This window comes from Ictalurus punctatus, chromosome 25, assembly GCF_001660625.3.
Source record: "Ictalurus punctatus breed USDA103 chromosome 25, Coco_2.0, whole genome shotgun sequence".
In the NCBI taxonomy this organism is placed as follows: Eukaryota; Metazoa; Chordata; class Actinopteri; order Siluriformes; family Ictaluridae; genus Ictalurus; species Ictalurus punctatus.
Window position 1 is genome coordinate 8212441 of NC_030440.2, and position 27332 is coordinate 8239772.

General features: G+C 38.3%; 3 protein-coding genes across 6 annotated transcripts in view; 1 reads left to right on the forward strand and 2 right to left on the reverse strand.

The window, feature by feature from the left end:
* The window catches only part of fam167ab (family with sequence similarity 167 member Ab), a 14026-nt gene extending 10738 nt beyond the window's left edge, over positions 1 to 3288 (reverse strand). The window contains exon 1 of one of the 2 annotated variants that reach the window (XM_017456459.3): positions 3118 to 3288. Coding sequence is in view for 1 of the 2 variants with exons in the window: in XM_047150865.2 (XP_047006821.2) it covers positions 1441 to 1670 (230 nt within the window). In the remaining variant the exon portion in view is untranslated. The other variant, XM_047150865.2, reaches the window with a different exon arrangement.
* Positions 3289 to 8149: 4861 nt separating this feature from the next.
* Positions 8150 to 13158, forward strand: enpp5 (ectonucleotide pyrophosphatase/phosphodiesterase 5). 3 transcript variants are annotated; one of them, XM_017456412.3, is made up of 4 exons: positions 8150 to 8226; positions 10078 to 10937; positions 11100 to 11276; positions 11441 to 13158. In XM_017456412.3, exons 2-4 carry the CDS (start codon positions 10103 to 10105, stop codon positions 11839 to 11841), a joined length of 1413 nt encoding a protein of 470 aa, XP_017311901.1. In that variant the 5' UTR covers positions 8150 to 8226; positions 10078 to 10102; the 3' UTR covers positions 11842 to 13158. The 3 variants fall into 3 exon arrangements, with proteins under 3 accessions (XP_017311901.1, XP_053531571.1, XP_053531572.1); XM_053675596.1 differs by lacking the exon at positions 8150 to 8226 and adding an exon at positions 8237 to 8461; XM_053675597.1 differs by lacking the exon at positions 8150 to 8226 and adding an exon at positions 8237 to 8390.
* Positions 13159 to 13392: 234 nt separating this feature from the next.
* eif5 (eukaryotic translation initiation factor 5) lies at positions 13393 to 21206 on the reverse strand. Its single transcript, XM_017456415.3, has 12 exons — positions 21110 to 21206; positions 20617 to 20832; positions 18549 to 18828; positions 18384 to 18465; positions 18099 to 18271; positions 16030 to 16141; positions 15264 to 15385; positions 14945 to 15106; positions 14468 to 14629; positions 14125 to 14289; positions 13868 to 14014; positions 13393 to 13728 (listed from the first exon to the last, which is right to left on the reverse strand). Exons 3-12 carry the CDS (start codon positions 18618 to 18620, stop codon positions 13630 to 13632), a joined length of 1296 nt encoding a protein of 431 aa, XP_017311904.1. The 5' UTR covers positions 18621 to 18828; positions 20617 to 20832; positions 21110 to 21206; the 3' UTR covers positions 13393 to 13629.
* Positions 21207 to 27332: the final 6126 nt, after the last annotated feature.

The window sequence follows — 27332 nt, forward strand, 5'->3', positions numbered from 1 at the left end:
AAAAAAATGGAAATATACTTCAAATATAGTTTTCTCATATGTATTCACAGGCATAATTGTTGCACAACTATAAATAACAAATATATGTTTTTTATAAACCTGTGTTTTGTTTGCAATTGTTTGATATCCATGAGAGGAGAGTATTTTTGTGAATTTTCTGAACAAAATATAAACATTTTCATGGCCTTCTTGGCTCATATTTACCAAGGGTGCCAATATTAGTGGAGGGTACTGTAGATTTTTTTCTTTTTGGCCTCAGGCAAGAAACAAGTTTGAGGAAATCCTTGAAAGAAAAGATGCACATTATATATAGATTTTTTCTGCATAAATATGTCACTGCATATCCATATACCGGGAAATAAAATGACAAACACTATATATCAATCTCTCTCTCTCTCTCTCTCTCTCTCTCTCATATATATATATATATATATATATATATATATATATATATATATATATATATATATATATATAATCAATCAGCAGTACCGTCCTCTTGACTAGTAACTTTTCTAAAGGCTCATACTAACTGTTTCCTTTCTACATCTCATGTCACTCTGGATCCTCCCAAGCTAGCAGTTGCCATGGTAACTTAAACCAGCCTGTGAGTCAGCATTTTGCTGTTACATGAAACAACACCTATAAGGCCTTGACAGACAAGTAGCAGCAGAGTGTATGATCCCAAAGCTTAGGGTAAACAAGGATGACAAAGAGGTCACATCCTCCATATCCAATGTGCTGTTACAATATTAGTACACTAAGCAATTAGTTTTAATTTTATACTATTGAACTAATGGCAGGCAAACACTGCTTCAGGTCAAGCCAAATTCGTAAAAATATCCTTCAAAAGTTATTTGCCCTGCTCTTTCACTTGAATATTTTTAACTAAATGGCTATGTTTTTAACATGGCTATGTTTCTTGGACCGAATGTCAAATTCTCTTGTGTGTAGTTACACCAGACTGCATGGCATCAACTGATGGCTAGTAATCTTATATTTTGTTGTATATATTTACTACATGGCACTTGTTATGTATTTATGTGTGTTTAAGAAGGTGAGAATTATAATTTGTAATGTCCATTCAACTTAGAATTTGATTATGAAATGACCAGATCAATAGGAATTTTTCTAAGACTTGCGCTGAGGTCAAAGTCTCTGGATACATCAATATTCCAGCAACAACTCAAAGCTCTTGTGCATGTAAGAATGAGTAAGATCCAATTTATTTAAAGATTCAAAGTTGTACAATCAATATGTCATCTAAGCTAATAATAATAATCATCATCATAATAATAATAATAATAATAATAATAATAATAATAATAATGGCATTTGGTACTGGTTGAGTCAATAACAAAACTTTCATCTAACCTACCTTTAAGAACAAATAAGTTTAAGAGTTTTGTTTAGAAATGCAGATATATAATAACAGGCTACCTTGCATTCAGTTGTTTGGTAAATCTCCAGGGTCCCCAACTTGATCCTGAGCTCGGGTTACTGTCCCTGTCAAATTGTGCATGTTCTTTTTGTGCCCGCGTGGGTTTCCTCTGGTTTCTCCAGTTTCCTCCCATCTCCCAAAACATGCAAGTAGGTGGATTGGTAATGTTAATTTGCCCTAAGTGTGTGAATGTGTGTGCATGGTGCCCCGTAATAGACAGGAATCCCATTCTGGGTGTACTCCCACTTTTTGCTCAGTGTTCTTGGGATATGATTTAGATCCACCATGACCCTGACCAGGATAAAGTGGTTACTGAAGATGAATGAATAAATTAATTAATAAAATCCCATCCAAAATAAAGCTCACGTCATCTTTAAGGACAGCCTGATGTATTGCTTTAATGGCATATCCAAATCCATCCATCTGCCATCAATCATATTCCATACCCCTTGTCCTACACAGGGTCGTAGGGAACCTGGAGCCTATCCCAGGGAACTCAGGCACAAGACAGGGGACACCCTGGACAGGGTGCCAACCCATCGCAGGCCACAATCATGCACTCATTTACACATTATGGACAATTTGGACATGCCAATCATGTCTTTGGACTGGGGAGGAAACCGGAGTACCCGGAGGAAACCCCTAAAGCATGGGGAGAAGATGCAAACTCGTGCACACAAGGCGCAGGCTGGATTCCCCCAACCCCGGAAGTGCAAGGAAAATGTGCTAACCATTAAATCACTGTCATGTAAATACTCACTGATTTTATCCCACTGATTATAAAGGTCTTGTGCCTCATTAAAATTAAAATATTGACTCCAACAGTCAACAAATATTCTGTTCTTGGTCTATGCCACCTAATGGATGTATAACCAGTGTTAGAGCCACATATAGGCTACTCATCTCTCATAAGAGTATCTCATCTGTACTCATCTGTCATAAGAGTATCCTATACATGCACTATTTGGTGATAAATTCTAATTATAGATGCCTCACTCTTGGAACATGCTTAGAAAAAAGTTCAATAAGAACTCTACAGGGTTCTTTGGCTTGTCCCTCTGGAGGAACCATTAAAGGCTCTTTGTAGAACATAACAAACAGATCTCTGACAAGAAAACTCTAGAGTCTCTAGTTTCCTTATCAGAGAGGTATCCAAGTAAAACCCCTTCATGAAAATTAAGCATTTACTATGAAAAGAAAAATCATTTTATTCCGAGTAGCAGTGTTTTATTGTCTTAAATTAAACTCGTCTGTTCTGTAACATAGTTATCTGATCTAAAAATAAATAAATAAATAAAATCATTCTTTAATCTGAGTAAGCAAGAATAATCCTCAGAGTAAATTGCCAGGAGCACACAGTGCTACCGGAGACTTCGTAATACTCCAGAAAGGTGCATCAGATCTGAATACAATATCAGCATCATATCCTATCTTTAAATCACACACATGTTGCAAATTCACTGGGAAATCTGAAAAAATCTGGAAGCATCATATTCCATGACAGAGCGCGAGCAGCATTATTATCTAAACTGGGAATGCTTATTAAAAATATTTTAAAGATTTATTCAGACACACACACACACACACACACACACACTCAAAAAGCTCGGTCACACGACACCATCTGCTCTAAATTGTAGAAATGAGTGCCGTGGTTGCTTTTAAAAGAGACTTACCGCTTGTATGGCTCTGAAGACGAAGGAAAGGAAGACGCGCGTGAAGAAAGAAAAGAGTTGTGCGCTCGCTCGCGCTGCTCCTACTTTCCACTTGTTTTTGAATGAGAAAAGAGGGAGGAGGGGGGCGGGGTGTTGCGTCAGCTTCTGGTTACCACGGAGACAGCAAAGTATCTGATCACATCCTCGTAGTTTGCACACCAGCCAGGCTGTGGTCTAACTTCACATTTCCTCATGACACGGTTCAGTGGAGACAGTGAGCACAGTGACCTACACCCAACTGCTCCCTCTGTAGGGGACCTACTAGTGCAACTATTATAGCCTGTAAATCCCAGTAGTGCAACTATTATACCCTATAATACCTACTAGTGCAACTAATATAGCCTATAATACCTACTAGTGCAACTAATATAGCCTATAATACCCAGTAGTGAAACTATTATACCCTATAATACCCAGTAGTGCAACTATTATAGCCTATAATACCCAGTAGTGCAACTATTATACCCTATAATACCCAGTAGTGCAACTATTATAGCCTATAATACCCAGTAGTGCAACTATTATAGCCTATAATACCTACTAGTGCAACTAATATAGCCTATAATACCCAGTAGTGAAACTATTATACCCTATAATACCCAGTAGTGCAACTATTATAGCCTATAATACCCAGTAGTGCAACTATTATAGCCTGTAATACCCAGTAGTGCAACTATTATAGCCTGTAATACCCAGTAGTGCAACTATTATAGCCTATAATACCTACTAGTACAACTATTATAGCCTATAATACCCAGTAGTGCAACTATTATAGCCTATAAATCCCAGTATTACAACTAATATAGCCTAAAATACCTGCTAGTGCAACTATTATAGGATTTAATACCCAGTAGTGCAACTATTATAGCCTGTAATACCCAGTAGTGCAACTATTATAGCCTGTAATACCCAGTAGTGCAACTATTATAGCCTGTAATACCCAGTAGTGCAACTATTATAGCCTATAATACCCATTAGTGCAACTATTATAGCCTATAATACCCAGTAGTGCAACTATTATAGCCTACCACCTGAGCCACAGCCACCCCCAAGCTGTCCCCATCTTTGAACCCAAGCAGGCATCACAAGGTCTCTAAAATCTTGTTAATTTTATTTAATAATAAATAATGTAAAAAATAATTATATTCATAATTAATGAATTAATCTGATAATAATAATAATGATAATAATAATAATAATAATAATAATAATAATAATAATAATAATAATAATAATAATGGCATTTGCTACTGGTTGAACCAATAATGAAACTTTGATCTAACCTAGCTGTAAGGACAAATAAGGTTAAAGGTTTTGTTTAGAAATGCAGACATATAATAAGGGGGGGGGGGGGGGGGGGGGGTGCTTTAGTGGTTAGCACATTTGCTTGCACCTCCAGGGTTGGGGTTTGATTCCCTCCTCCGCCTTGCATGCCTTTGCTTGATCTCACCATGCTTTGCTGGTTTCCTCTGGGTACTTCAGTTTCCTCCCCCAGTCCAAACACATGCATTGCAGGCTAATTGGCATTTCCAAATTGTCCATGGTGTGTGAATTGGTGTGCGATTGTGTGTGTGATTGTGTACTGCGATGGGTTGGCACCCCATCCAGGGTGTACCCTGTCTCATGCTTCATGTCACCTGAGATAGGCTCCAAGCTCCCTGGAACCCTGTGTAGGATAAGCAGTTCAGAAAATGGATGAATGGATAATAATAATAATAATAATAATAATAATAATAATAATAATAATAATAATAATAATAATAATAATAATGCAGGAACACCTCCAGGGTTCGAATCCCACCTCCGCCCTGTGTGTGTGGAGTTTGCATGTTCTCCCTGTGCTTTGGGGGTTTCCTCCAGGTGCACCGGTTACCTCCACCAGTCAAAAGACATGCATTATAGGCTGCTTGCCGTTTCCAAACTGTCCATAGTGTGTGCCTTGTAATTGGTTGCCACCCCATCCAGGGTGTCCTCCACCTTGTGCCCCAAGTTCCCTGGGGTAGGCTCCAGGCTCCCCTGCAAGCCTGTGTAGGATAAATGGTACAGAAAATGGATAGATGGATGAATTGATAATAATAATAATAATAATAATAATAATAATAATAATAATAATAATTATTATTATTATAATTATAATTATAATAATAATAATATGCGAAGCTATGAAACACAGTGTGCACTACTGTCATCTTGTGGTCAAAAGGATGAAAAGCCACTATTAATGTATTGCGTCCTGGTGGATGCTGCTGCAGCTTTTTGGGCTACAGCTAATAAATCTTTGTTCCAGTGATTTGAAAACATTCAAACAATACAGAATTACTTCTACTAGGACCACAAGCAGCTAGAAGTACTGTTTCTAATTATGTAATAACTCTGGATGGCCTTTCAAGTACATCATGTGCAGCAGTGAAATAGTCTCTCATTTGAAGCTCATGTAGATAATATTACAAGATAGCCCCATTTATTTATTTATTTTTAATCTCAGAAACATTGCTAAGATAAGAAAATATAATACCACTTGTCTAGGTTGGACTATTATAACACCTTGCTGTCTGGATGTTCCAGTAGGTGCATAAACAAGCTCCAGTTATTCCAGAATGTTGCAGCAGAGTATTTACTAGAATCAGATGATTTGACCACATAACAGTACAATTTTTCATTGCTTATAAATTACTTCTAATGAACTATAAAGCACTGAATGGTCTCCCTAAAAATAAAAAAGGTATTTTTTTATCCACCAGACCTACTTCAATCAAAAGGTGCAGGATAATATAGAATAATGAGAGTTACAGCAGGGGGCACAGATATAAAACAGCCTTCCAATTGATGTTTGGGACTCAGACACATTCTCAATCTTTAAGTCTGGGCTGAAAACCTGTTTGAGGTAGTCAAGCCTTTTCTTAATAGGTTTATGTCTTAGGTGAAGGTGAAGATCTATAGAGTTCATGGACATAGAGAGTTTTGGTAAACTGAACACCATTCTCACATGTTCACTGTTGATGTTTGGATAGGTTTGTTGATTGTGGGCCAATTCATGTCCCAAAGCACCCTCATGAGTGTATTACCTTCTGGCTTTTAATTACACTGTCATAGCTAGTCTTGCCAGAGTCCCAACTTGCATTCTGCACAAATTGTACATCCTCTTCAATGCCTATAGGACAAGAACACACTTAATAATCTGTTCTCAAAAGAAACAATTTTGACTTCATTTATTTTAAACCATTCATTATGTGCAGACACCATAACATTTTTCATATAATTAATTAATTGTGTTTTTTTTTAAATTATAAACAAACAAAACCACTTATCCTACTCGGTCGCAGGGAACCTGGAGCCTATCCCAGGGAGCATTGGGCACAAGGCAGGGTACAGTGCGGACAGGGTGTTAATCCATAGCACATACAATCACATACACATTCACACAATATGGACACTTTGGACATCCCAATCAGCCAAACATAGTTGTCTTTGGACAGGGGGAGGAAACCACCGCAGCATAGGGAGAACATGCAAACTGCACACACAGGACAGCGGCAGGAATTGAACCCCCAACCCTGGAGGTGTGAGGCAACCATGCAAACCACTAACCCACAATGCACCACAAAATTGTTTAATTTACTTATTTATTTATGCAAGAGTAACATCAATAGACACAGAGCACACTGTCTCACTGGAGCATCATATTTATTTAAACTTTTCCATGTAAAAGTATTTTGTATCTACTGTTTTTCATGCTCAGGTATATTGTCATTTTGCGTGTCCTGGAAGGAAATTAATCATCTGTACCTCTCTTTTCTTACATATTTAAAAACAAGTTTATCATTAAAAAGATTTCTGTAAAAACAATGAATACAACTCAAATGTAAATGTGTAAAAAAAAGTGCACAAAATCATGAAACCTTTTCATGAATATACTGAAAAAGAAATTATTCTTACAACAGTTTTTAAATTTCCACAATAGCTAAGTTTTCTTGCCTTTATTAAAACCAACACGCCAACACATGATGCCTTTCTGAAACCGTCAAAGTGGTGACTGTTTATATGTCCTAAAAAAATAAATATTACTACTATATTCAAAAGAAGCATGGCTTATGATGAAAGATTGACTTGACAAAAATTTTTGGTCATGTTTGGTCATATGGGGCACAAAAGTTTCATTGGTGTAGGCCTTGTTTTCAAGGTTATTAATTTTTTAGCAGGATAACTGGATTAACATATGATTGGGGGAGGGGGAGATGGCTTCTCCAATTTGATCATTTTTTGCTTTTGGTTCTATTAAAAAATATTTAGTGTTTTTTTCTTGTAGGATATATCCACATGTCACCATTGTGGAATTCCTATTATTTGTTAACAAAACAAAAAACCCAAATCTGTAAAGTTGAGGGTATGGCTTCTTTGCATTAAAATATTATTAATATTACTAGAATTTTTGGAAGGATTAATAAACTTGTATTAATAGAAAACTGGTATGTGTATTTGATGTGGGTTTTTTTTTTTAATTTAAAATAAAATTTTGTAATGTAAACAACAATACATTTATTTTATTAGGTAAATACCATATACCTAAGAAGAAATGCGTCCTTTGTAAACCAATGTTTCCACATCTTACAAATGACTATATATGAATTATAGGCTACATAAACCTTTTGGAACAAACTAAAAACAAAAACAACAACAAAAAAAGCACTGAAAATACGCAATGTTTTAAAATACGCAATGTTTTAAAATACGCAATGTTTTAAAATATGTAATGTTTGTCTCTCAGCCTTAACGCTGTAAATAATATGACCATGTTCAATACCTTTTGTTCTTTTCGCACTACATTAGAAAAATTCATATAAATATTATTGAAATTTTAAAAGTTGCATTGTTATTTTTAAGTCCTTTATACTCAATTTTCCTTCCATGTATACATCCAATTATCCAGGACATATAGATTTAATGTCTCTCGCTGGTTTTGAACGTTAATTATGTTAATAACTTTCTGTGGGCGGGACTTCCTGTTTACGACACCGTTGTGGCTTATTTATTTTTTTATTTTATAGCCAGACTGTAGGCTACTGTTGCGAGGTAAGCTGCTCTCTGTGTGGTGTTCATGCTTTGTAATTTATTGATGTGAAACGTTTATTTATTTATTTATTACAGGAAGCATGTCAGTTACATTAAGACGCTGTTTGGTGTTGAAAGAAATGTGTGTCATGTCTCTTCAACCCTTTGCTGCTGATTATACAGAGGTGCGTCGCAGGCAGATAGATAACTGTAGCCTTAAAAAGCCTCGGTGACACTTCATCCAGTGTGGGCTCGGGTAAATACTCATCTACCGACATTTCTCTTACCTGTGGACGTAATTCCTTTTTTTGTAGCATTAACATGCAAACGCGTTTGTAGAAGATATAATAATAGCAGCAGCAGCAGCAGGCGAATCTGCGAGACCTGAGCTGCATTGTATGATGTCATCGGTTTTATTATATCAGCCGATTTTTAATCCACTCTGTTTATCAGCTGTGCTGTGTTCATTTACATGTGTGTTCGTGTACGTATGTGTTCATGACATCTACACATGTTTATATTTTTCATGAGACTCAAGAAAACCCTGAGAAATGACATTCATGCATGGTGACACCAGTGAGTGAACTATTCTTGATAGATGAAACAATTGAAATATCAGTTCTCCTGGTGGTTACTTCTTACTTTAGGCTAAGCAATCTTGATTAATAATAATAATAATAATAATAATAATAATAATAATAATAAATCCTTTGTATTGGTTGTTTGGGTTATTGTACTATCTTGGACCTGTCAAATGTATTTTGGAGCAGTTGCTGAAAACTGTGCCAATGCCTAAGACATAGAGTTATACCAGATTGAGCATGTTCAAAAACGTGCCTGGTGAATAATATTAATCCAGGATGCACTGAAAACCCTCTCACTGACCATCCTCCAATAGCGTATCGTGAAGGGACTTTGCTTTCAGCCTTCTCAGTCCCTCTTTTGGGGATTGGCCACCACCAATTAAAGCCCAGACGTCATTCTGACAAACCAGGAAGTGGGGACAGAAAGACACAGATGATCATGTATCCTGTCCATAATGAGAATTTAAATGCTGAGTTACAGACTGTTTTTACGTTTCTTTGTTGTTGTGTGTAGACATGGTGGTTTAGTGGCTAGCATGTTTGTCTCGTACTTCCAGGGTTAGGGGTTCAAATCCCATCTCTGCCTCTTGTGTGTGGAGTTTGCATGTTCTCCCTGTCCTTTAGGGGTTTCCACCAGGTACTCTGGTTTCCTTGCCCAGTCCAATGAAGTGCGCTGTAGTCTGATTGGCATTTATAAATTGTCCGGATTGTGCCTGTGAAGTATTGGCACCCCGTCTAGGTTGTGAGTTCCCTGGGATATGCTCCAGGTTCCCACATGACTCTGTGTAGGATATAGAAAAATGGATGGACATATTTTTATCATTTGATTATTTTGTATTTTGTATAAATAGATTGTAAATGTTTGTGCGGTTTATGAGTGTGGAACAGTTTCTTCAGAGAAAAGTAGCACCAGGACAATACTCTCAGGGCTTGACAATGTCCTGAAACACTGAATCAGATTGTATTTAACATATTTTCCAATCTGATCCACTGATATATCCTATGCAGTGAATGTGTGTGATACTGACTAACCCACAACTGATCTTGCATTCAACATAGGACACGCATTGTCCTAAAGCCAGCCACTTCTGGTTCCTTCGTGTCGTTCATAGTCGCCTCAGGAGCTCACAAATATTCAGTTCTGTTACTGTGTGGAAGTTGGTATCGAATCAGTATCACGTATAAGAGCTCTGATATTAGTATCATTTTGAAAATGGAAAAAAGTAGATCAGTTCTTGCCAAGAGAAAAGTCATTAGTTGTGCATTATGAATTATTTTCTTTTTATAGCTTCTATCTGGCATCATAGTGCAACATGAACGTGGTGTTAATGAGGAAGATGTACTTGCTGAGCTGCTTTCTAGCCTTGCTGCTTCCACCTCTCTCACACCAAGAGGAGCATCACAAGCTGCTGCTAGTGTCGTTTGATGGTTTCCGCTGGGACTACGTGAACAGGGTTCCCACACCCAACTTCCGTGCCCTGATGGATGAGGGGGTGCAGGTGGAGCGAGTGGAGAACACCTACATCACCAAGACCTTTCCTAACCACTACACTTTAGTGACAGGTTTGCATGCAGAGAGTCATGGCATTGTAGCAAATGAAATGTATGACCCAGTTCTGAATCGCTCCTTCTCCATGGATGGGCCGGAAGTATACGACTCTCGATGGTGGGAGGAGGCTGTTCCACTGTGGGTAACCAATCAGATGGCTGGTCGGAGGAGTGGGGCTGCCATGTGGCCTGGATCAGATGTGTCAATTGGTGGAATATACCCGACCCGTTACATGCCATACAATGCCTCCATGCCCTTCGAAGTGCGTGTAGAGAAGCTGATCAGCTGGTTCTCGGGACCAGGGGCGATTAATTTTGGAGTGCTGTATTGGGAAGAGCCTGACGAGAGCGGCCACAACCTGGGGCCCGAGAGCCCACTTATGGACGTGGTCATTGAGGACATTGATGTCAAACTGGGCTTTCTCCGTGACGAGCTCAGGAGAGCTGGGCTTTATGACAAAATCAATCTCATTGTCACAAGTGACCATGGCATGACACAGCTGTCACGTGACAAAGTCATAGAGCTGGACACCTACGTGAGTCGAGAGCTCTACACATGGATAGACAAGAGCCCTGTGGTGGGCATTCTGCCTAAAGAAGGTAAGTTTTTAGAAGAATCAGACATGATGTTTTAAACAGAATTCTTTTCTTAAAACAAAGTTACACATTTGTCTGGCAGTTTTATAATTAGGGGGAGGGGGGAAGAAGCTTCCTTCTGATATTATATAACATTGTAGTGATTGTTTTTTTCCCCTTTTTCAGGTAAATTTGATGAGGTGTATAATTTGTTGGAGAATGCAAATCCTAACATGGTCGTGTACAAGAGAGAAGACATTCCTGATCATTTCCACTACAAACACAATGTAAGAATAATGCCGATTATTATCGAGGTCAAAGAAGGCTGGACAATCGTACAGAACAAAACTGGATCATTTATGTGTGAGTATAAATTTGATTAATACTCTACTGTTATGTGCTGAATAATTTTTAGAAACAAGATTAATTTGAACTGTGTTACTGAAGCAGTTAGAAGCAACAAACAACTTATGCTTTTGACTATCGGATCATAACTGATTATCTGTGCTGATTTTCGTTATTCACAGTGGGCAACCATGGCTACGATAACCATCTACCCAGTATGCATCCTGTGTTTGTTGCACGTGGCCCATCGTTCCGCACTGGTTACACTAAGGCCTCGATGCGCTCAGTGGACCTCTACCCTCTCATGTGTAGCGTTCTGGGCATTCGAGCACTGCCCAATAACGGCTCCCTGATGAGTGTCCGGGATCTGCTGGTGGAGACGTTCACACCTAGACCTGTACCTCCACCCATACCCAAGGAGCCCTCGTATGCCTGGGCTGTGCGCACAGTGCTGGGCAGCGGCCTCGTCCTGGGATTCCTCATTATATTTGTGAAGCAGTTGACACAGAGGCAACTGCCCCCTTTGCCTCTAACCAACAGAGAGATTTCACAGCCCTTACTTAAGGATGAATTACACCTTTAATGAAAAAGCAGCATTTCTCATTATTACATTACTTTTATTTAGACGAGGTGAAATTTGTTGTAACACTAAGGTCTCTAGTGGGAGGCTCTTGGAAGCATGTAGCATTCCTCCACTCTCTAGTGCTTCAGAGCCAGTTTTTACCATTCGTTAGTTTCCAAATATTTAATATTAAACCCCAGACAAGATTGCATTGCGTGTTCCAGTGAAAGAGGGGAGGACTACCAAATCAAATCCATTCCAGTAGTGCCATGCCAAGGTGTAAACAACTGTAGCAAGAAATACAGCAAGAGAAGTTACAAAAATGTAAATGTGAAGCTACAGGCAAACAGTCTGAACAATCATTTAAAGTCCTCCACTGGCAAACACGAGCATTTTTAATTTCTGAAATCCTGTGGCTTGTATACTCAAGAAAAATGTTTTAAAATAACAATTTTTTTTTAATTTTAAAATAAAACCAGAGACTTTTGTTCTTCTTAAAAAAAAAAAAGAAAAGAAAAAAAATAGTGTTCAGTTCTGTATCTCTTGAATGTTTAGTAAGTGATGGTTCTCTTTATGGAAAGGTCATTGGCAAATTTGCGTTTCATTCATTGGGATTTATTTTAAATCTAGTAAAGTGCAATGGCTACATGCATTTAAAATGTTTCATTTGTAATGCTGGCATAATGTTTTGTGGGTGTTTGTGTTATTTACATAAAGTAGGTAGTTAATCTGCCTCCGTGTTGCACTAAGATTACTGCAAGATAACCAGGACTTGTAGAAAGTATATAGGAATGGAATGGCTTTAGGTTGGTTGCATTTTGCACAATATTTTCCCATGCTTTTAAATATTTTTAACAGATATGTGCCAAAATACTTTACTAATATGTGAAACTGTTCGTTATATAAATTAGTGGTATTGATTTTCTAATTTTAGACTCAGACTTTTACACAAGACCCCAACTGGGGAGAACCACTGTGATTGATCTTTTACAGGTGCACAAATTAAAAAAAAGGAAAGAAAGAAAGAAAGAAAGAAAAACAACAAAAAAAAAAGAGATAGTGTTTAATACACTCTTTAATGTGGTTACTGCTGATATATTTAGTTGGTACATATGTTGCTTGGAAAAATGTTATGCTTTTATTCTCTGGCTAAAACTGAGAGGAAGAGAAAAAAAAAAAAAAAAAAAAAAAAAAAAAAAAAAAAGGTCAATAACCATGCTGGTGATGTTTGCTCTTCTTATGTGAAATTATATTTTAGTGTTTAAAGTATTACCCAAGTTATTATTTAATTGTTGTCTTACATGAACTGGATTTTAATTAAAAGACTGGTACAAGATACACACTTTTTTGTCTGTCTGTATTGTTGAGTTATACATATACTGATATACAAAGCAAATGACATGTAACGAAATCTGCAGTGCGACGGAGAACAGGTTAGCGTTTTCCTGCTGATACCTCATTCAGCACTTCATGCAGGAAACAGAAGCTTTCAGTATCACTCTGTCCAGCTGCAGGTTTCACCAATCACACTTTACTCACAGCAACAGGTTAACAGAAGCACAGAGGAGAACGTTCACTGGCAAACATTCTTTAATAGTCTCAAAAATACAACTGGGGCAGAGGGATGACTTGATTGCCCTATAAACCGAAGAGTATCATGCATATAAATACAATGGCAACGAATTCAAATAGTGATTAAAATAAGGCTTTCTAGCACAGCACTGACGAAGGCCTACAGCTGAAGAGCAGGATTAACAAGGAGCAGCATTGCAAATGATCAAGAGGCAGCTATGTTACTTTGTTAGATTTTTAAATGGCATCAATATCAATATCATCCTCCTCCTTATCAGCCTTTTCTGGCTTTGTGGGTTCCATCTTCAGCTCACGTGCAGAGGAGGAATAAACCACCTGGCAAGGAGAAGGAAAACATCTGAGCATGAGCAAATCCTCAAACCAGTAAACACACACACAAAAAAAAACAATTCAGAGATTATAGAGGTTTGAAACATTATATTCATAACATACTTAAATAAGCCACTTAAATTACCTCCACATTATCTCCATCTTCCTCCACCTCCTCCTCGTCCTCACTGCCCTCACTCTCCTCTTCTGCCTCCTTCAGCCATTTCACAAAGGGCTGAGCCTTGGCATGGATCTCCTTAGCAAGTTCTTTAGACACATACTTTTTGGAGACCTGGAACACATAGCTTCATGAAGATAAAACTGAAAATAGTTTTGTAGCAGTATATTCTAGTTTCAAATCAGCAACACCATTCTGGCAACGACACGTGTCTTCACTCCTACCTTCTCGGCCCACGCGAGTATGACATCTTCTTCCAGCAGGTCAGCGTCATACAGGTCTTTGAGAATGATGGGGACGCGGGGCAGCAGCTGACTCTGATGAAGCTTCACCAGACACTCGATGCCACCCAAGAGGTACTTCTGAGTCTTTTTATCATTGTGGCAAAACTGATGATAAAAGAAAGCTGCATAAGCTACAGAAAAGACCTACACTACATCACCTCCCACAGCTGTTTAGACACCTTGCAGTAAACATGTTAGATCTGCAAAGACGTTTTGCAGCAGGAGCAGATGCTTTGAATGAAACGGATTTGATACAAAAACAGACTGCTACAGAGGGACTCACTCGAAGGAAGTGGCGCTTGTATTTTTTAATCTGCTCACGGATGTTCTCATCAAAGAGCAGCTCACTCAGGATCAGCGGGCCCATGGCCCTCACCTCAAGCCGCTCCGCTTCAGCCAGGATTTCCTTATCAGCAGAGTCGATCAGTCCATGCTCTTTCTTTTGCTGTAAGGAGGGAGCAAATCAAGTGGCAAAACAGCTCAACAAACTTAATCACGAATACACTGAAACCTTGGCACAAAATTGTTAGGCAGTATAAACTAGAAGGACAAAAGGAGATATTGTATTTGCCCAACATACGATGGCTGGTTTAAGCAGTCCCTCCAGGATTTTATCGGGGGTGGGGGGTGGGGGGGGATGGGGGACACAGCAAAAATCACGTTTATATGGTCACAACAATACCCCCCAAAAACCCTGTGAAATCCTGTATGTACTGTTTAAGAACTAGTGCTCCAGGCAAATCTCAGTAATAAAGCCTACCTTCACAAAATTGTAGAACAGGTTGACCCTTTCCTCCAGGCTTTTCTCCAGATCGTCACTCAGCGTGAGTACCTTGGCATGCTCACTGATCTCTTCCATCCGGCGACGCTGCGCCTCCTCAGTGGTCTCTTCAGCCCAATCTTCGTCATCATCATCTCCGTCCTACCGACAACAGTTACACACCAGACACAAAGTATACAAAACATTAAGTAGGTTGAGTCATACTTCAAAACCTTTTTTTGGAATGTCTTACCATGTTACACATCACCCTAATAGAATCATTGAATCTGTGATCAGGAGTGTAGAAGACTGCACTCACCACAGCATCAGGGGCGTCTATGTCCTTCCGGTTTCCAGCCTCACCACTGCTTGAGCCATTCTCTTTGTCTTTTTTGCGGTTCTTCTTCTCCTTTTCTTTCTTGACAGATCCACTGTCATTTTCTGTTCCAGGAAAGGCCCGAGAAGAAAGAAGAAAAAAAAAATTACCACTGAAACCAATATGAAACCACTCAAATGTGGTTCTACAGCAAACTGATGTGAAATCTTACAAAGCCACATATTAAAATAGTTCGCCGCAGGTGTGTAACACAACGCCATTATTGGTATCTGCATTTGTTTGAAGGGATAGTAGGTGTGCGCACTACCATTTTGAAACGTTACTGGAAGTCGCCTTGAAACGAGCCACATTTAAAATCAAGGGTGTACATGCTATTTTAGTCTTTTTTGCTTTCTTGTCACGCTACAATAGTATAGGGGTTCAGCAGGAAAACCCCATGAATCTCCACTAGTTCCTCAACAGCAATGGGTGGCTGAGGTAAAGAACAGAAATCAAGTACACAAATATGCAGAAACACAGCAGTAAAGAATGAGAAGAAACCAAACCAAAACAAAAAATCCAGGTTCAACCTTCCCATGAGACTGGCAAGTCAGCGCAAAGAATATTACTTCTATTGATGGTCAAGGCTAAGGGTCGAAGAAAATGAATATTGTCCATCTGGGGTTGTTTGCGTAAAAGTTTGGAAACGCCTGCTTGATCACCAGCCGTAATAGTAAAATAAGTATTCAATACACTTGTCTGAACTTACCAGGTGGATTTTTGAGAATGAAGGTACAGAGTTTGTGTCTGGTGTCCAGCATGCCCCTGTATCCACAGGCCTTGCAGGAGTTTCCTATGGTCTGCTTTTTGGCGTTGATGTGCTGAAGATCGACATGAAGATACAGAGAGTAGAGTTGAATATTTTAACCACAGTAGTCTCTACAGAAGCCTATGCCATTAGAAACCATCGTAGAAACAAAAGATGAGCGGATCAAAAACATTGACCTGAGCATATAGGGCTTAGCTAATGTGGCTCATTATGTTCATGGTTCTCAAAGCGCTGTTGACGTCAAGCCAGAGGGGTCTGCAATTTTATTTCTTCAATAACAGGACATTGCAGTGAAGTTAAAACGACTACCATCAATGGTTCATAAATAAGGTTTTAACATTCATAAGTCAGAAGGAGACCAATTTAAAAGGTTTAACCTACAATAAAACTAAAAAGTTTGAGTCACTGGTAACAAAACAAAAGTATCCAATCATCACTATTAACATTATTTGTAAAGTGTTAGATTCGACACTATTTAATCTTTTGGGGTGAAAATCTCCTTCTCTTTTGTCTGAAAACATTTCCATCCATGCGTCTTCTGTACAGCTTATCCTACACAGAGTCGTGGGGGAGCCTGGACCCTATCCCAGGAGACTCTGGGGACAAGGTGGGGGCCTCCCTGGACGGGATGCCAACCAATTGCAGGGCACAAATCACACGCATTCACACACTATGGACAATTTGGAAATGCCAGTCAATCTACAGCGCATGTCTTTGGACAGGGAGAGGAAACCAGAGTACCCGGAGGAAACCCCACCTACAAACACAGGGTAAAGACAAGAATCAAACTCCCAATACTGGAGGTGTGAGGCAAACGTGCTAACCAATAAGCCATAGTGCCCCCCCCAAAAAAAACCCATCCCTAATAAATATAGTAAAGCAATGTAAAAAATAAACTTGTCTAATGTGAGCCAGGTTGAACACATACAGTCACAATTTATTTCACATTAATGACCTAAAAAACATTCTCCATTTACCTGTAGAAAAGATATCTAATAAAGGGAAGAGGGCAGGACCTCCAGGAAGTGTTTTAATACTAGAGAGTTCAAAGCACCTGCACAAATCATTCCAGATGTCGGTTGGCTCATCTCTCATCAATAAACGTTAGTGGATATTGTGCCAGTGTAATAGTGTAGGGTCAATAATACCATTATACTGCACAAGCCTAATTATGACATAACATATTTACCAGATATTACAGTTTGTTTACATTCATAAAAGAAGCCTCTACTTTGTTGTAATAAAGAACTCTAATGTTACTAGAAACTGAGAAATGACTTAAAAACCTGAATCTTGTCACCTTAATTTCTAGCACATCCTACACAGTTGCAACGTACATTCAACACCCTTATCCAAAATACAGCACAGACTGTGCAAGTGCTGGAGGCAATGTACACCTACTGCAGTCTAAGCAGAAAACCATGTAGCTGAGACTATGCAGGAGTCAGACTGCTGTACTGCAAAATAGGCAAGGCCAGACTCCACCACCCCTGAATACACACATACACACGGCACTGCTTTTCAAACTAAATAGAGCTTCTGCACAGACACTAAAGTGAGATATGTTATCTCAAGTACCAATGATCTCTACTGTCAGACACATCAACTCAATTACTGTTCCTAGAGACACTTTTACTAACCTGTACCCATACCCACAAAAGCTCCTGAACAAGTTAGGAGTCACGTCAGCTCTTACGAACAGCAATTTCACTCAGACACACTGGGAAATAAAACCATTTGTGGTCACATGATAGGAGAGAGCTTGCAGCAATCTGCATACTCAGCAACACGTGCCAATTGGCAGAACATGGGTACATGCACACAAAGGGCACCAGGTTCACCCACGTAAATGAAATGGGCAAACTTTTTTTTTTTTTTTTTTTTTTAAAAAGAAAGAAAAAGAAGCTTTTAAATAATTCAAAAGGTCAACAAGGACCTTTATATAAAGAGAAGTACTGCCTACATCTACAGCCATTACTGCTACACGAGTGCACTTTGAGGATACTTACCAAATCAGTCTCAGGATTGTCACACTCTGGACACAGCACAAACTTGCGAATGAATCCATCCAGCATGTCTTGCAGTTTGTTTGCCTCGTGAGACCCGTTGACAATGTAACGGTCGTTCTTTGCATCAAACTGGGTTTGGGCTCCCAACTCGCAGCCGAAGAACTTAGTTGGATCTAAAGACAGCATCCATAAATACAAGTGCTTACTTTCTTCCTTCTCAAGATTCACTGAAGCTTTCTAAAAATGCCACTCATTTATATAACTCCTCCTTTAAACAGTACTCACAAGTTGGAGGCCTGTTCAGTGCCTTGGCAACATCAACCATGTTGACTATTACAGTCTTGATACCATTTCCCTTGCCCTCCACCTAACAGAAAACACACACGGGAAAATAAATACAATATTTTCCAAAAACACACAAGGGTTAAGATTTATTTATTTAACTCCTACCTTAGCAATCAAACGAGGCATCTTGTACCGGTAAAACTGGTCCGTGACGCTACGGTTGACGTTGACAGACATCCTGGCTTACTATAGGGTTTATCAGCGAGATGACAAGATCTTGAGTTGGCAATTTTTCGTATTCTCTGTCCAGAAAGGAAAGGATGACATAAACGACTGCAAGAAGACTCTGTCTCTGACATGAAAATGGTTTGGCCAGTGAGGCTCCAAGGGGCAAGCTCGTAGACTAAGTTCCCCCCACGCAGGTTTCAACAGCTGTCCAACAGCTCTGTAAAACAAGAGAGAAATGCGGAAGCAGAATAAGAGAGGCAGATCAGGAACCTCAACATTTACCAGCGTTCAACTATGGATTCATTTTTTTGTCCACATGTTGGGGGTTATGTGTTTTACATACATTCACTCACACACACACACACACACACACACACACACACACACACCAATGCATTGGTCTAACCAGTTCCATGGCTGTTCTTTACTCATGGCAAAGTAGGTCATATGTAAGACCACTTTAATACTTTGGTGAAAAACAGTGCTTAGTAGTGATGGCTGATCGTGATGAATGGGATGGCTGGTAACTTCTACTAACCATCAGTAACAAAACCATTAAGGTTCAGCCTTAGAGCACTAGGGCTGCGTCTGAAATTGTGCACTGTGGCAGCACTTACTGATTGACCACTGATACAGCACGTACTGATCGGTATGTGTGTGCAGTATGAATACAATTCAGATGTCCTACATCTGCCAGGTTGGCTTCTTCAACCTACCGATGACAAAGAGCCAACACACTGTTTTCCACCATTTTTTATTCAGACACCTCTTCCACACCAGTCGCATTACCGTATGGGATAGCACAGTGCCCAACGGTTCCATACTACAGAATCTTGGCAGAAGGAGTAGGACATCCAGGTATTTCTCCCCTACTGTTTTATGAATACTGAATTCAGACATACTACTCCTTTGGCATACTTCTTTTCACTTACTGTATAGACAGTAGGGTAGTGTGGATATTTGGACACAGCCTAGGCCTCATTGCATACGCATGGATATAAAACTATCATGCATACACACAGGAACAGACACCCTCACTGAAAAACAAACTGGCAGCACTTTGATTGGACAAGTTCATTTTATTTATTTCACGTTCCTACTCCAAAGCAGAAGCATGCCGCCATGTTCACGTTTGTAACACCTATGCCTTCGTTGCTTGAGACGTTGTTATGTAGGTGTCTCTGATGTGGGCTTAAATAAATTGGTCTCAAAGGATACTAAATGTAGCAGTGGCATTTCACTTGGCACTTTAGTCACAACAATATGTCAAATGAACTGTGTGCATCTGGACTACATAGAAATCATTCTTATAACGTCCCCCCCGAAGTAAAACAAAAAACACCAAATTAAAGAAAATAACAATAATAAACCTATTTTAGTTATTGAAAGCCAGGGAGGGCTTAGATCCTCTAATCTATTTATACAAGCTGGCTACCATGATGGATTTGTAATGTGTGGAAAATAGAGTTTAGAACGAGTACATTTACACGAGTACACAAGACCTGACAATTCCGACCAGTGATATTAACTTAATACTAAGACTGTGGTTCCCACCCAAATTCAGTTATCTACTGGGAACAGCTGTGCTAGTGGCTCACGACCGGTACGTGACCACGTGAAAATCACACGGAACTTTAATATCGATTAGAAAGTAAATATCGCGAGATTACACGTAATAAAACGCAGAGGCAGGGCGAACTCTGCGTTAGACCACATGTTGCTCTGATATAAATATATATATATATATTTTTTAAAAAGACACACGTATACTCAAACACACAAAGCTACAACTGTGTTGGGGAGGGGAATTAAATATTTAAATGGAATCATTTTTAGCTTTCCGTTATCCAGTCCAAAGTCGAAATGCGAGCTGGAAAAAGGAAGGCGCCATTTTGAACCGACTCGTTTGAGGGTAGAGTGCAGTCGCGAGACGGGAACAAGAACACATTGCAAAGGCCAAATAAAAAAAATCAACCAGTAAACCGGTAAATAAATCCGTGTATACCTTTCCCATCCGCAGCTCCTGACGTCCGAATAGTCTGCGTTTTCGTAAAGCAAAGACATAAACACACCGCTGGTCTGCCTGAGATGAGTGAAGTGTTTGGATGAGCAGTAGTACTGTATGCAGCACTGCGTTATACGGAACGGCGATGAGGACCTGGAGCAATGCAGAGTGATGAAGCCCGAAAAGAAACTCTGAGACGCCCTGAAAATCGGCGATCTGAAATAAACACGTTTAAATTATTTACTTTTATTTATTTATTTTTTACGTGACAATCCAATATAAACGCTAGCACCAACAGACAGGCTAGTCCAAGCTAACATATGGCAGGATGTCTTAGCTTACTCGCGACTGCTATTAACTAGCTTATTACTTCTTGCTCCAGCAAGCTATATGTTTAAATATATATTATATATTCTGCTGTGATAATTCAGTTTGAAGCTATATTTTCCCTGCTCTACCTTGTTTAGACAGAAATCGCCATAATTGCACCTACCTCTCTACAACGCGTCTCCCAAATCCGTTTCTATAGCAGCGTGCTTCCGAATGTTAAGTTGGTTACTTAGCCCCGCCCCATCACTCTAATCTAAACACCATTGCTCCGTTCTCCTGTCAGTCATTTTATGCCCTTTACCAGTGACGTCTTTTTAACTAGGACGTCATTGACAAAATTGTCAACCTAATAAACAATTGTGCGTTTGTTTTATCATTGTATTTACTCAAGATTATTTTGGAAGGATTTAAAAAGGTGTATTAATAGCATCGTGTGTAGTTTATATGCATTTTTATTTTCAAAGTGACATTTTGGAAAGTAAACAATACACTGGGCAATTATTTATTTTTATTAGGTAAATACCATAAACACAAATAAGAAATGAGGTCTTTGTAGAGAACCCGAATTTCTACATTTTATAAATGACTGAATTATACATAAGCCTTTTGGAATAAACTAAAAACAAACAAACAAATAAACACTGAAACACTGAAAACATGGAAAATAGTTTTAAAATAACTGTTTTGTGTAAGAAATGTCTGGCAGCATTCATGTTTTAAATAATGTGACTATGTTCAATACCTCTTGTGGCACTGTTTTTTTAAACCTAACCTTATCATGCTTTAAAAATAATTCAACAAATACGCATATACACTTTAGATAACTTGAATTATGATACCTTTACTAAAGTTAAAATTGGCGTAAGAACATTGAAAACTTTCTCATATTGAAGTTTAATAAGAAAGTCATCCTATGTGGCTGTACTGTATATTGGAGAATAAATAAAGTCTACAGTACAGGTTCTAAATATGATGTTAATCCTCACCAAACTCTTTAAACATTAAGCAAGCTTTTGTGAAAGCATAGGCTACCCTTCTTTTTACATAAGTCTAAATTTGATGTCCATGAAAATATTGAAATCTAAATATGCCAAAATTATGCTAGGAATGAAGGAAAATACCAGGTATTTAATTGTTTTGACATACAGTACATTGAAATGGACCCTTGTATATCTAGTGTAATTAAAATTCTTGTATTCTGTGTGTCCTGGTTTCAATTATCCATTTTTATTACTATTCAATATCTTTTTTTTTTTTAAATACATATTCTTATATATAATTTTTTTATTTATTACATTATGTAGGACCATTCTTTGTGATCTATATGTACAGAACTCTGAATTGGAGAAATTCCTTAACAGTAGCAGGATGCTTCAATTTCAATGTAATTTTACATGAGTTTAGTTTTAATGCACATAATACCCTGAGGTTAAGATTTCATTGCAAGGCAGCATTAGCAAGTAATTGCAATTGTACAACCTTTTGCACAATGTAGATAAATAACTCAGATTGGATATGGTTTCTTTTAATAACGATTGCATTAGCAGGAAGCTTCTGAAAAGGGACATTTTCGGATCATGTTTCTCTTTTAGCTCACATTCCACTTTTTGTAATGACCTAAATACCCAACTAACCGGTGCAGAGGATGGCACACAGAGTGAAAGCTCTAGACGTGTTTTCATCCTCTTGCCAAACAAAAGCTTCTGCACAGAACCACAAAGTACAATGACACAAGAATGCTATGAACAAACAGGCAGCATGGACTCTCAGGATTACCTGTGGAATCAGAGTGCCTGAAAAGGCTTACTATTGACTGAGCCAGTGGGTAGCACAATGGACAATAGCCCACTAGTGAAAGGCCATGCATTTTAGGTCTAAACCAGGGTGGCAAAACTCTTCTGCTGAAGGATAGCAGTCATACAGAGAACTGTATGACTAAACACACTGAACACAACCCATTGAGGTCTTTAATGAAGTAATCAGGTGGATTAAATGAGGATCTTCAGGAGAACTAACACCCCTGGGTTAGACCTTCAGTGCAGTTTAAACGAAGTAGGTCATCGTGGACATTATGAATGACAAGGTCTGTCTGCTTAATTGCCATAAGAGGAAAAGATGACATTTGTGATGCTATATTGCTATCAAAAAAAAAAAAAAAATTAAGATGGTTACTAGTTTTGTTTCTACTTCCATACATTCTTAGGGGAAACTGAAGAGATGTTATTATAAGAGCAAGCCAAAGGCCCAATGATAATAAAGAGCTCAGGTTGGCTAGAGATGCCAGGCTGTACCCAAGAGCCTTTTACCAGCTGAAAATTGAGCACCAGCTAATAGCCAGGTTGACTGAGCACTGAGTGTGTGGAGAGCTCTCCTTAAATAGACTCAGGCGCAGGTGGTGCTGATTGCCACTGAGTATACACAAAATGGCACTCTCTGGTTTTCTCTGGTGGCCCATTACAGCTATATTAGCAAGATCAAGTCAAAACACATCTGGATGAGAAGTTTATTAAAGTATATGGTCATGTTTACATGACATATATTACAGTAAATTTGTGGGCTGCATAGTGGCATATCATGTAGTGCACAGCATGTAGCATTGATGTGTCACAGCTCCATGGTCTCTGGTTCAATCCTGAATTTGAGTTCATTTCTGTGTGGAGTTTTGCATGGGCTCCCCTTCTGCATGTGGATTTCTTCCAGGCTCTCTGGTTTCTCACCTCCCCAAGACAAGATAGTAGCTGAATTAGCTACTTTAAGTGATCCCTATCTGTGAATGAGTTTATGGTGCCCTGTGATGAAATGGATGGACACAGTATTCCCAGAGTGGGATTCATCATTACCCTGACAAGGATAAAGCAGTTTTTGAAAATAAATGTATTTCATATTTGCAAGGACTGTTATGTAAATTATGAGCGGCATGTGAGAATGAGTTAAAATATAAATTTTGTTAGAATAGAATAAATCTGTGTAGCTGTCTGTGAGACAGCTTTCTAGAAAGCACAGATATCTAGATGTTGTTTATGACACTCCACAAGAAAGATCTGATTTCCAAATGAATGTGTGACCACCCTGAATATAGTTTGGGTCACAAAAATATTAAATTATTTGTATATATTTCATATTATATTATATATTACATTTCAATAAGGCAGTGCTGGAAAATAATGGTGGCCACACAAAATATTGACACTTTGGGCCCAATTTGGACATTTTCACTTAGGGGTGTACTCACTTTTGTTGCCAGCGGTTTAGACATTAATGGCTGAGTGTTGAGCTATTTTGAGGGGTCAGCAAATTTACACTGTTATACAAGCTGTACACTCACTACTTTACATTGTAGCAAAGTGTCATTTCTTCAGTGTTGTCACATGAAAAGATATAATCAAATATTTACAAAAATGTGAGTCATGTACTCACTTTTGTGAGATACTGTATATGTCTATTTCTATTTACATGCAGTAGGTATAAGTTTTATTTAAATTTGTTTAATGTATTATAATGAGTTTGCACTGAACAGTTCAGCTACATTTTTAAAATTCTGAGTGGCAGTTAAGAGTTTGAGAGTTACCATGACGACTGTGGCGCCTCCTCAGACAACACAGAAGACCACTTGAATAACACCTAACTCTTGTCTCTCTCACTCTCCTTTAATACTAAAGGTTAATTTAAAAAAAGTATCAAATTTTAGGGAAAATAAACTGTTACTAAAATGCTTTAACATCCAACTATTGCATTTAAAGTGAATGTTCATTTTATTAATGATTTTAGTATAGTTATGTCATAGAGAAGTCTGTTAGTGTATTATTTACCTGAGATACCTACCTGAGATCAGTCTGCTGTGTGAAAGAACTGTGTGAAAGAGTCTGAATCATTTGAATACATGTTGTTCAGGGCTCTACAGTAACAATTTCTTTCTTGTGCTCCTAATTTAAAAAATGTAGGAGCATGGTCAAAAATGTAGGAGCACGGTTGAAGTTTATTTTAATTTTTTTTTGAGACATGACAAATTAATTTACCTTCTGATAAACTAAATTGAATATTTTAAGGTAATTTTACAGACTGTATGCAAAAAACAACAACCGTTAACCTGTTCCACCTTGTAAACAAATACAAAAGACCTCAATGTTCAGTCTTTGAAGTCTGCTCCTCTTCAATATATATTTAAAGCTACACTGTTAGACATTTTCCACTGTGATGGTTCTGGGCTGTAGTCAGTTCTCGAACTGCTCTGCATATACTGTGTATATATATCTGAATAATCTCATATAGGATGTGATTGGGTAAATTCATTTATCCACCAGATGCAAAGCACTTTAGTTTAATGGTGTTCATTACTGATGCTTTTGGGCTTTACATTTTATTAGCTTTTTAAAAAATTAATTTTTTTTTTAAAGAGATGCACCGATGTATCAGCCAATAAGGCTGAGTGTAAAGATGTCTCTTGTGTGGAATGATGACAAAACTGTAGTTTGTAATCTCTGTAAGCTTTGCACTGCAAAATTTTACACCAGATGCTGCAGCAGTGAAGTGGGAGTTTCAGTGTCAAGTCTACATTTATTTTTGCCATGCTGCTCGCGCTGAATTAAAGGGCCAGTACACTGTTGAAAGATTTAAATGAAGATGAGTTGACAAAAAGGTATATATTGCACAGAAAAATATATTTGTTGAGTAGTGTATTTCATATCCAGTTAATGTTAATATATATATATATATTATAGTTATATATATATATATATATATATGTATTATATATATATATATATATGTATTATAGTCACTCACCACAAACAAAAGCATTTCTACTTCATCATTGAACATCAAACTGGTATATGTAATATATATATATATATATATATATATATATATATATATATATATATATATATATATATATATATATATATATATATATATATATATATATATTACATATACCAGTTTGATGTTCAATGATGAAGTAGAAATGCTTTTGTTTGTGGTGAGTGACTGTAAGACGAACCAGAGGATTTGGGTAATTCAGAAATTAATTCTGTTAATATGAATTAATAACATTTCAATAAGTTAAGAAATCTTACTTTAATCTTCAGAATTTAGTTAATGTGTTAATATTAATTAGAGTAATGTGTTTTCTGTTTATGAGACCAGTTACTGTGAAACAACTTGTTGAAATGGAAAGAATAAAGTTTTTATTTGCATTTTTTTTTCAGAATTGTGGAATTAATTATTATTAATTTAAAAGAATTAATTTTTTGTTTGTTTGTTTATCAGTTGTTCCTTTTAGATCGGTCTAAACATGGAACATGGAAACCGGAGTTGACTTTTCTGGTAATATCTGGCAACCATGAGTTTAAATGAAGTGAATGTGCTGTCCATTAGTGTTGGTCAAGAGAGAGCGGTGGTGTACTGTATGTTTGCAGACTGAACCGTTGTTACTCTTGATTTTGATTGGTGAGGTATTATTTAATAAAGAATTAAAACCCACCTTGTAGCGTTAGCATTATTATTAATTTACTGGCGCCCGACGCCGCTGTGTCTACACGAGCAGGTCACAGTCGCAGGTTTAGGTCATTTTGGGTGATCAATAAAAGATGGCGGTTTTTGGGTAAGTTGAGAGATGCACATGATGTACAGAGTTACTCTCGTCATCATAAGGACTTCTCTGCAGTATTTGCATACTTGTTCGGTTGACAGAGGTGATGAAAAACAGTGTGAAAGTAACTGTTGTGCGGTGTAGCTAGATGCTTTTGTAGTTGTAGTTTTTATTCCGAGTATTATACAACTCCGAACAGGTCACTTGCACCGATGAGAATATATTTTTTTCTTCACAGTCGCACAAAGAACTTTTCAGTCACAAATGCGAGTGAAATGGTCACACTGTAGAGCCCTGTCTCCGGCCCTCTCACACTCTTGCGGTCTCCGGCCCTCTCACACTCGCGCGGTCTCCGGCCCTCTCACACTCGCCCTCTCACACTCGCCCTCTCACACTCGCCCTCTCACACTCGCCCTCTCACACTCGCCCTCTCACACTCGCCCTCTCACACTCGCCCTCTCACACTCTCGCAGCCTCCCGCTCCTGCCCTCTCACACTCTCGCGGTCTCCTGCTCCCGCCTTCTCACACTCTCGCCATCTCCCTCTAGCCTGGTCTCCGTCTCCCTTGCCCTTTCGCGGTCATGTCTGTCACAAACTGAGTGTTACAAATTTAAACTTCAGACTAAAACTTTACACAACTTTTTGTCCAATTATATAAGATTGAAAAGAACCCAACACACACACACACACACACACACACACACACACACACACACACACACACACACACAATGATATATATTATTCATTTAGGACTGCAGTTTAATACAGTGCTTTTGCATCCATAAAAAATAAC

What these genes read in the sequence shown, in the direction of transcription:
- enpp5 (XM_017456412.3), top strand. Translation starts at nt 10,103, where the DNA reads ATGAACGTGGTGTTAATGAGGAAGATGTACTTGCTGAGCTGCTTTCTA. An exon ending in GGGCATTCTGCCTAAAGAAG is followed by an intron (nt 10,938 to 11,099) that starts GTAAGTTTTTAG and finishes CCCCTTTTTCAG; the next exon opens with GTAAATTTGATGAGGTGTAT. An exon ending in CAAAACTGGATCATTTATGT is followed by an intron (nt 11,277 to 11,440) that starts GTGAGTATAAAT and finishes CGTTATTCACAG; the next exon opens with TGGGCAACCATGGCTACGAT.
- eif5 (XM_017456415.3), bottom strand. Translation starts at nt 18,620, where the DNA reads ATGTCTGTCAACGTCAACCGTAGCGTCACGGACCAGTTTTACCGGTAC. An exon ending in TAGACGCCCCTGATGCTGTG is followed by an intron (nt 15,107 to 15,263) that starts GTGAGTGCAGTC and finishes TGTTGTCGGTAG; the next exon opens with GACGGAGATGATGATGACGA. An exon ending in TACTCGCGTGGGCCGAGAAG is followed by an intron (nt 14,015 to 14,124) that starts GTAGGAGTGAAG and finishes TATGTGTTCCAG; the next exon opens with GTCTCCAAAAAGTATGTGTC.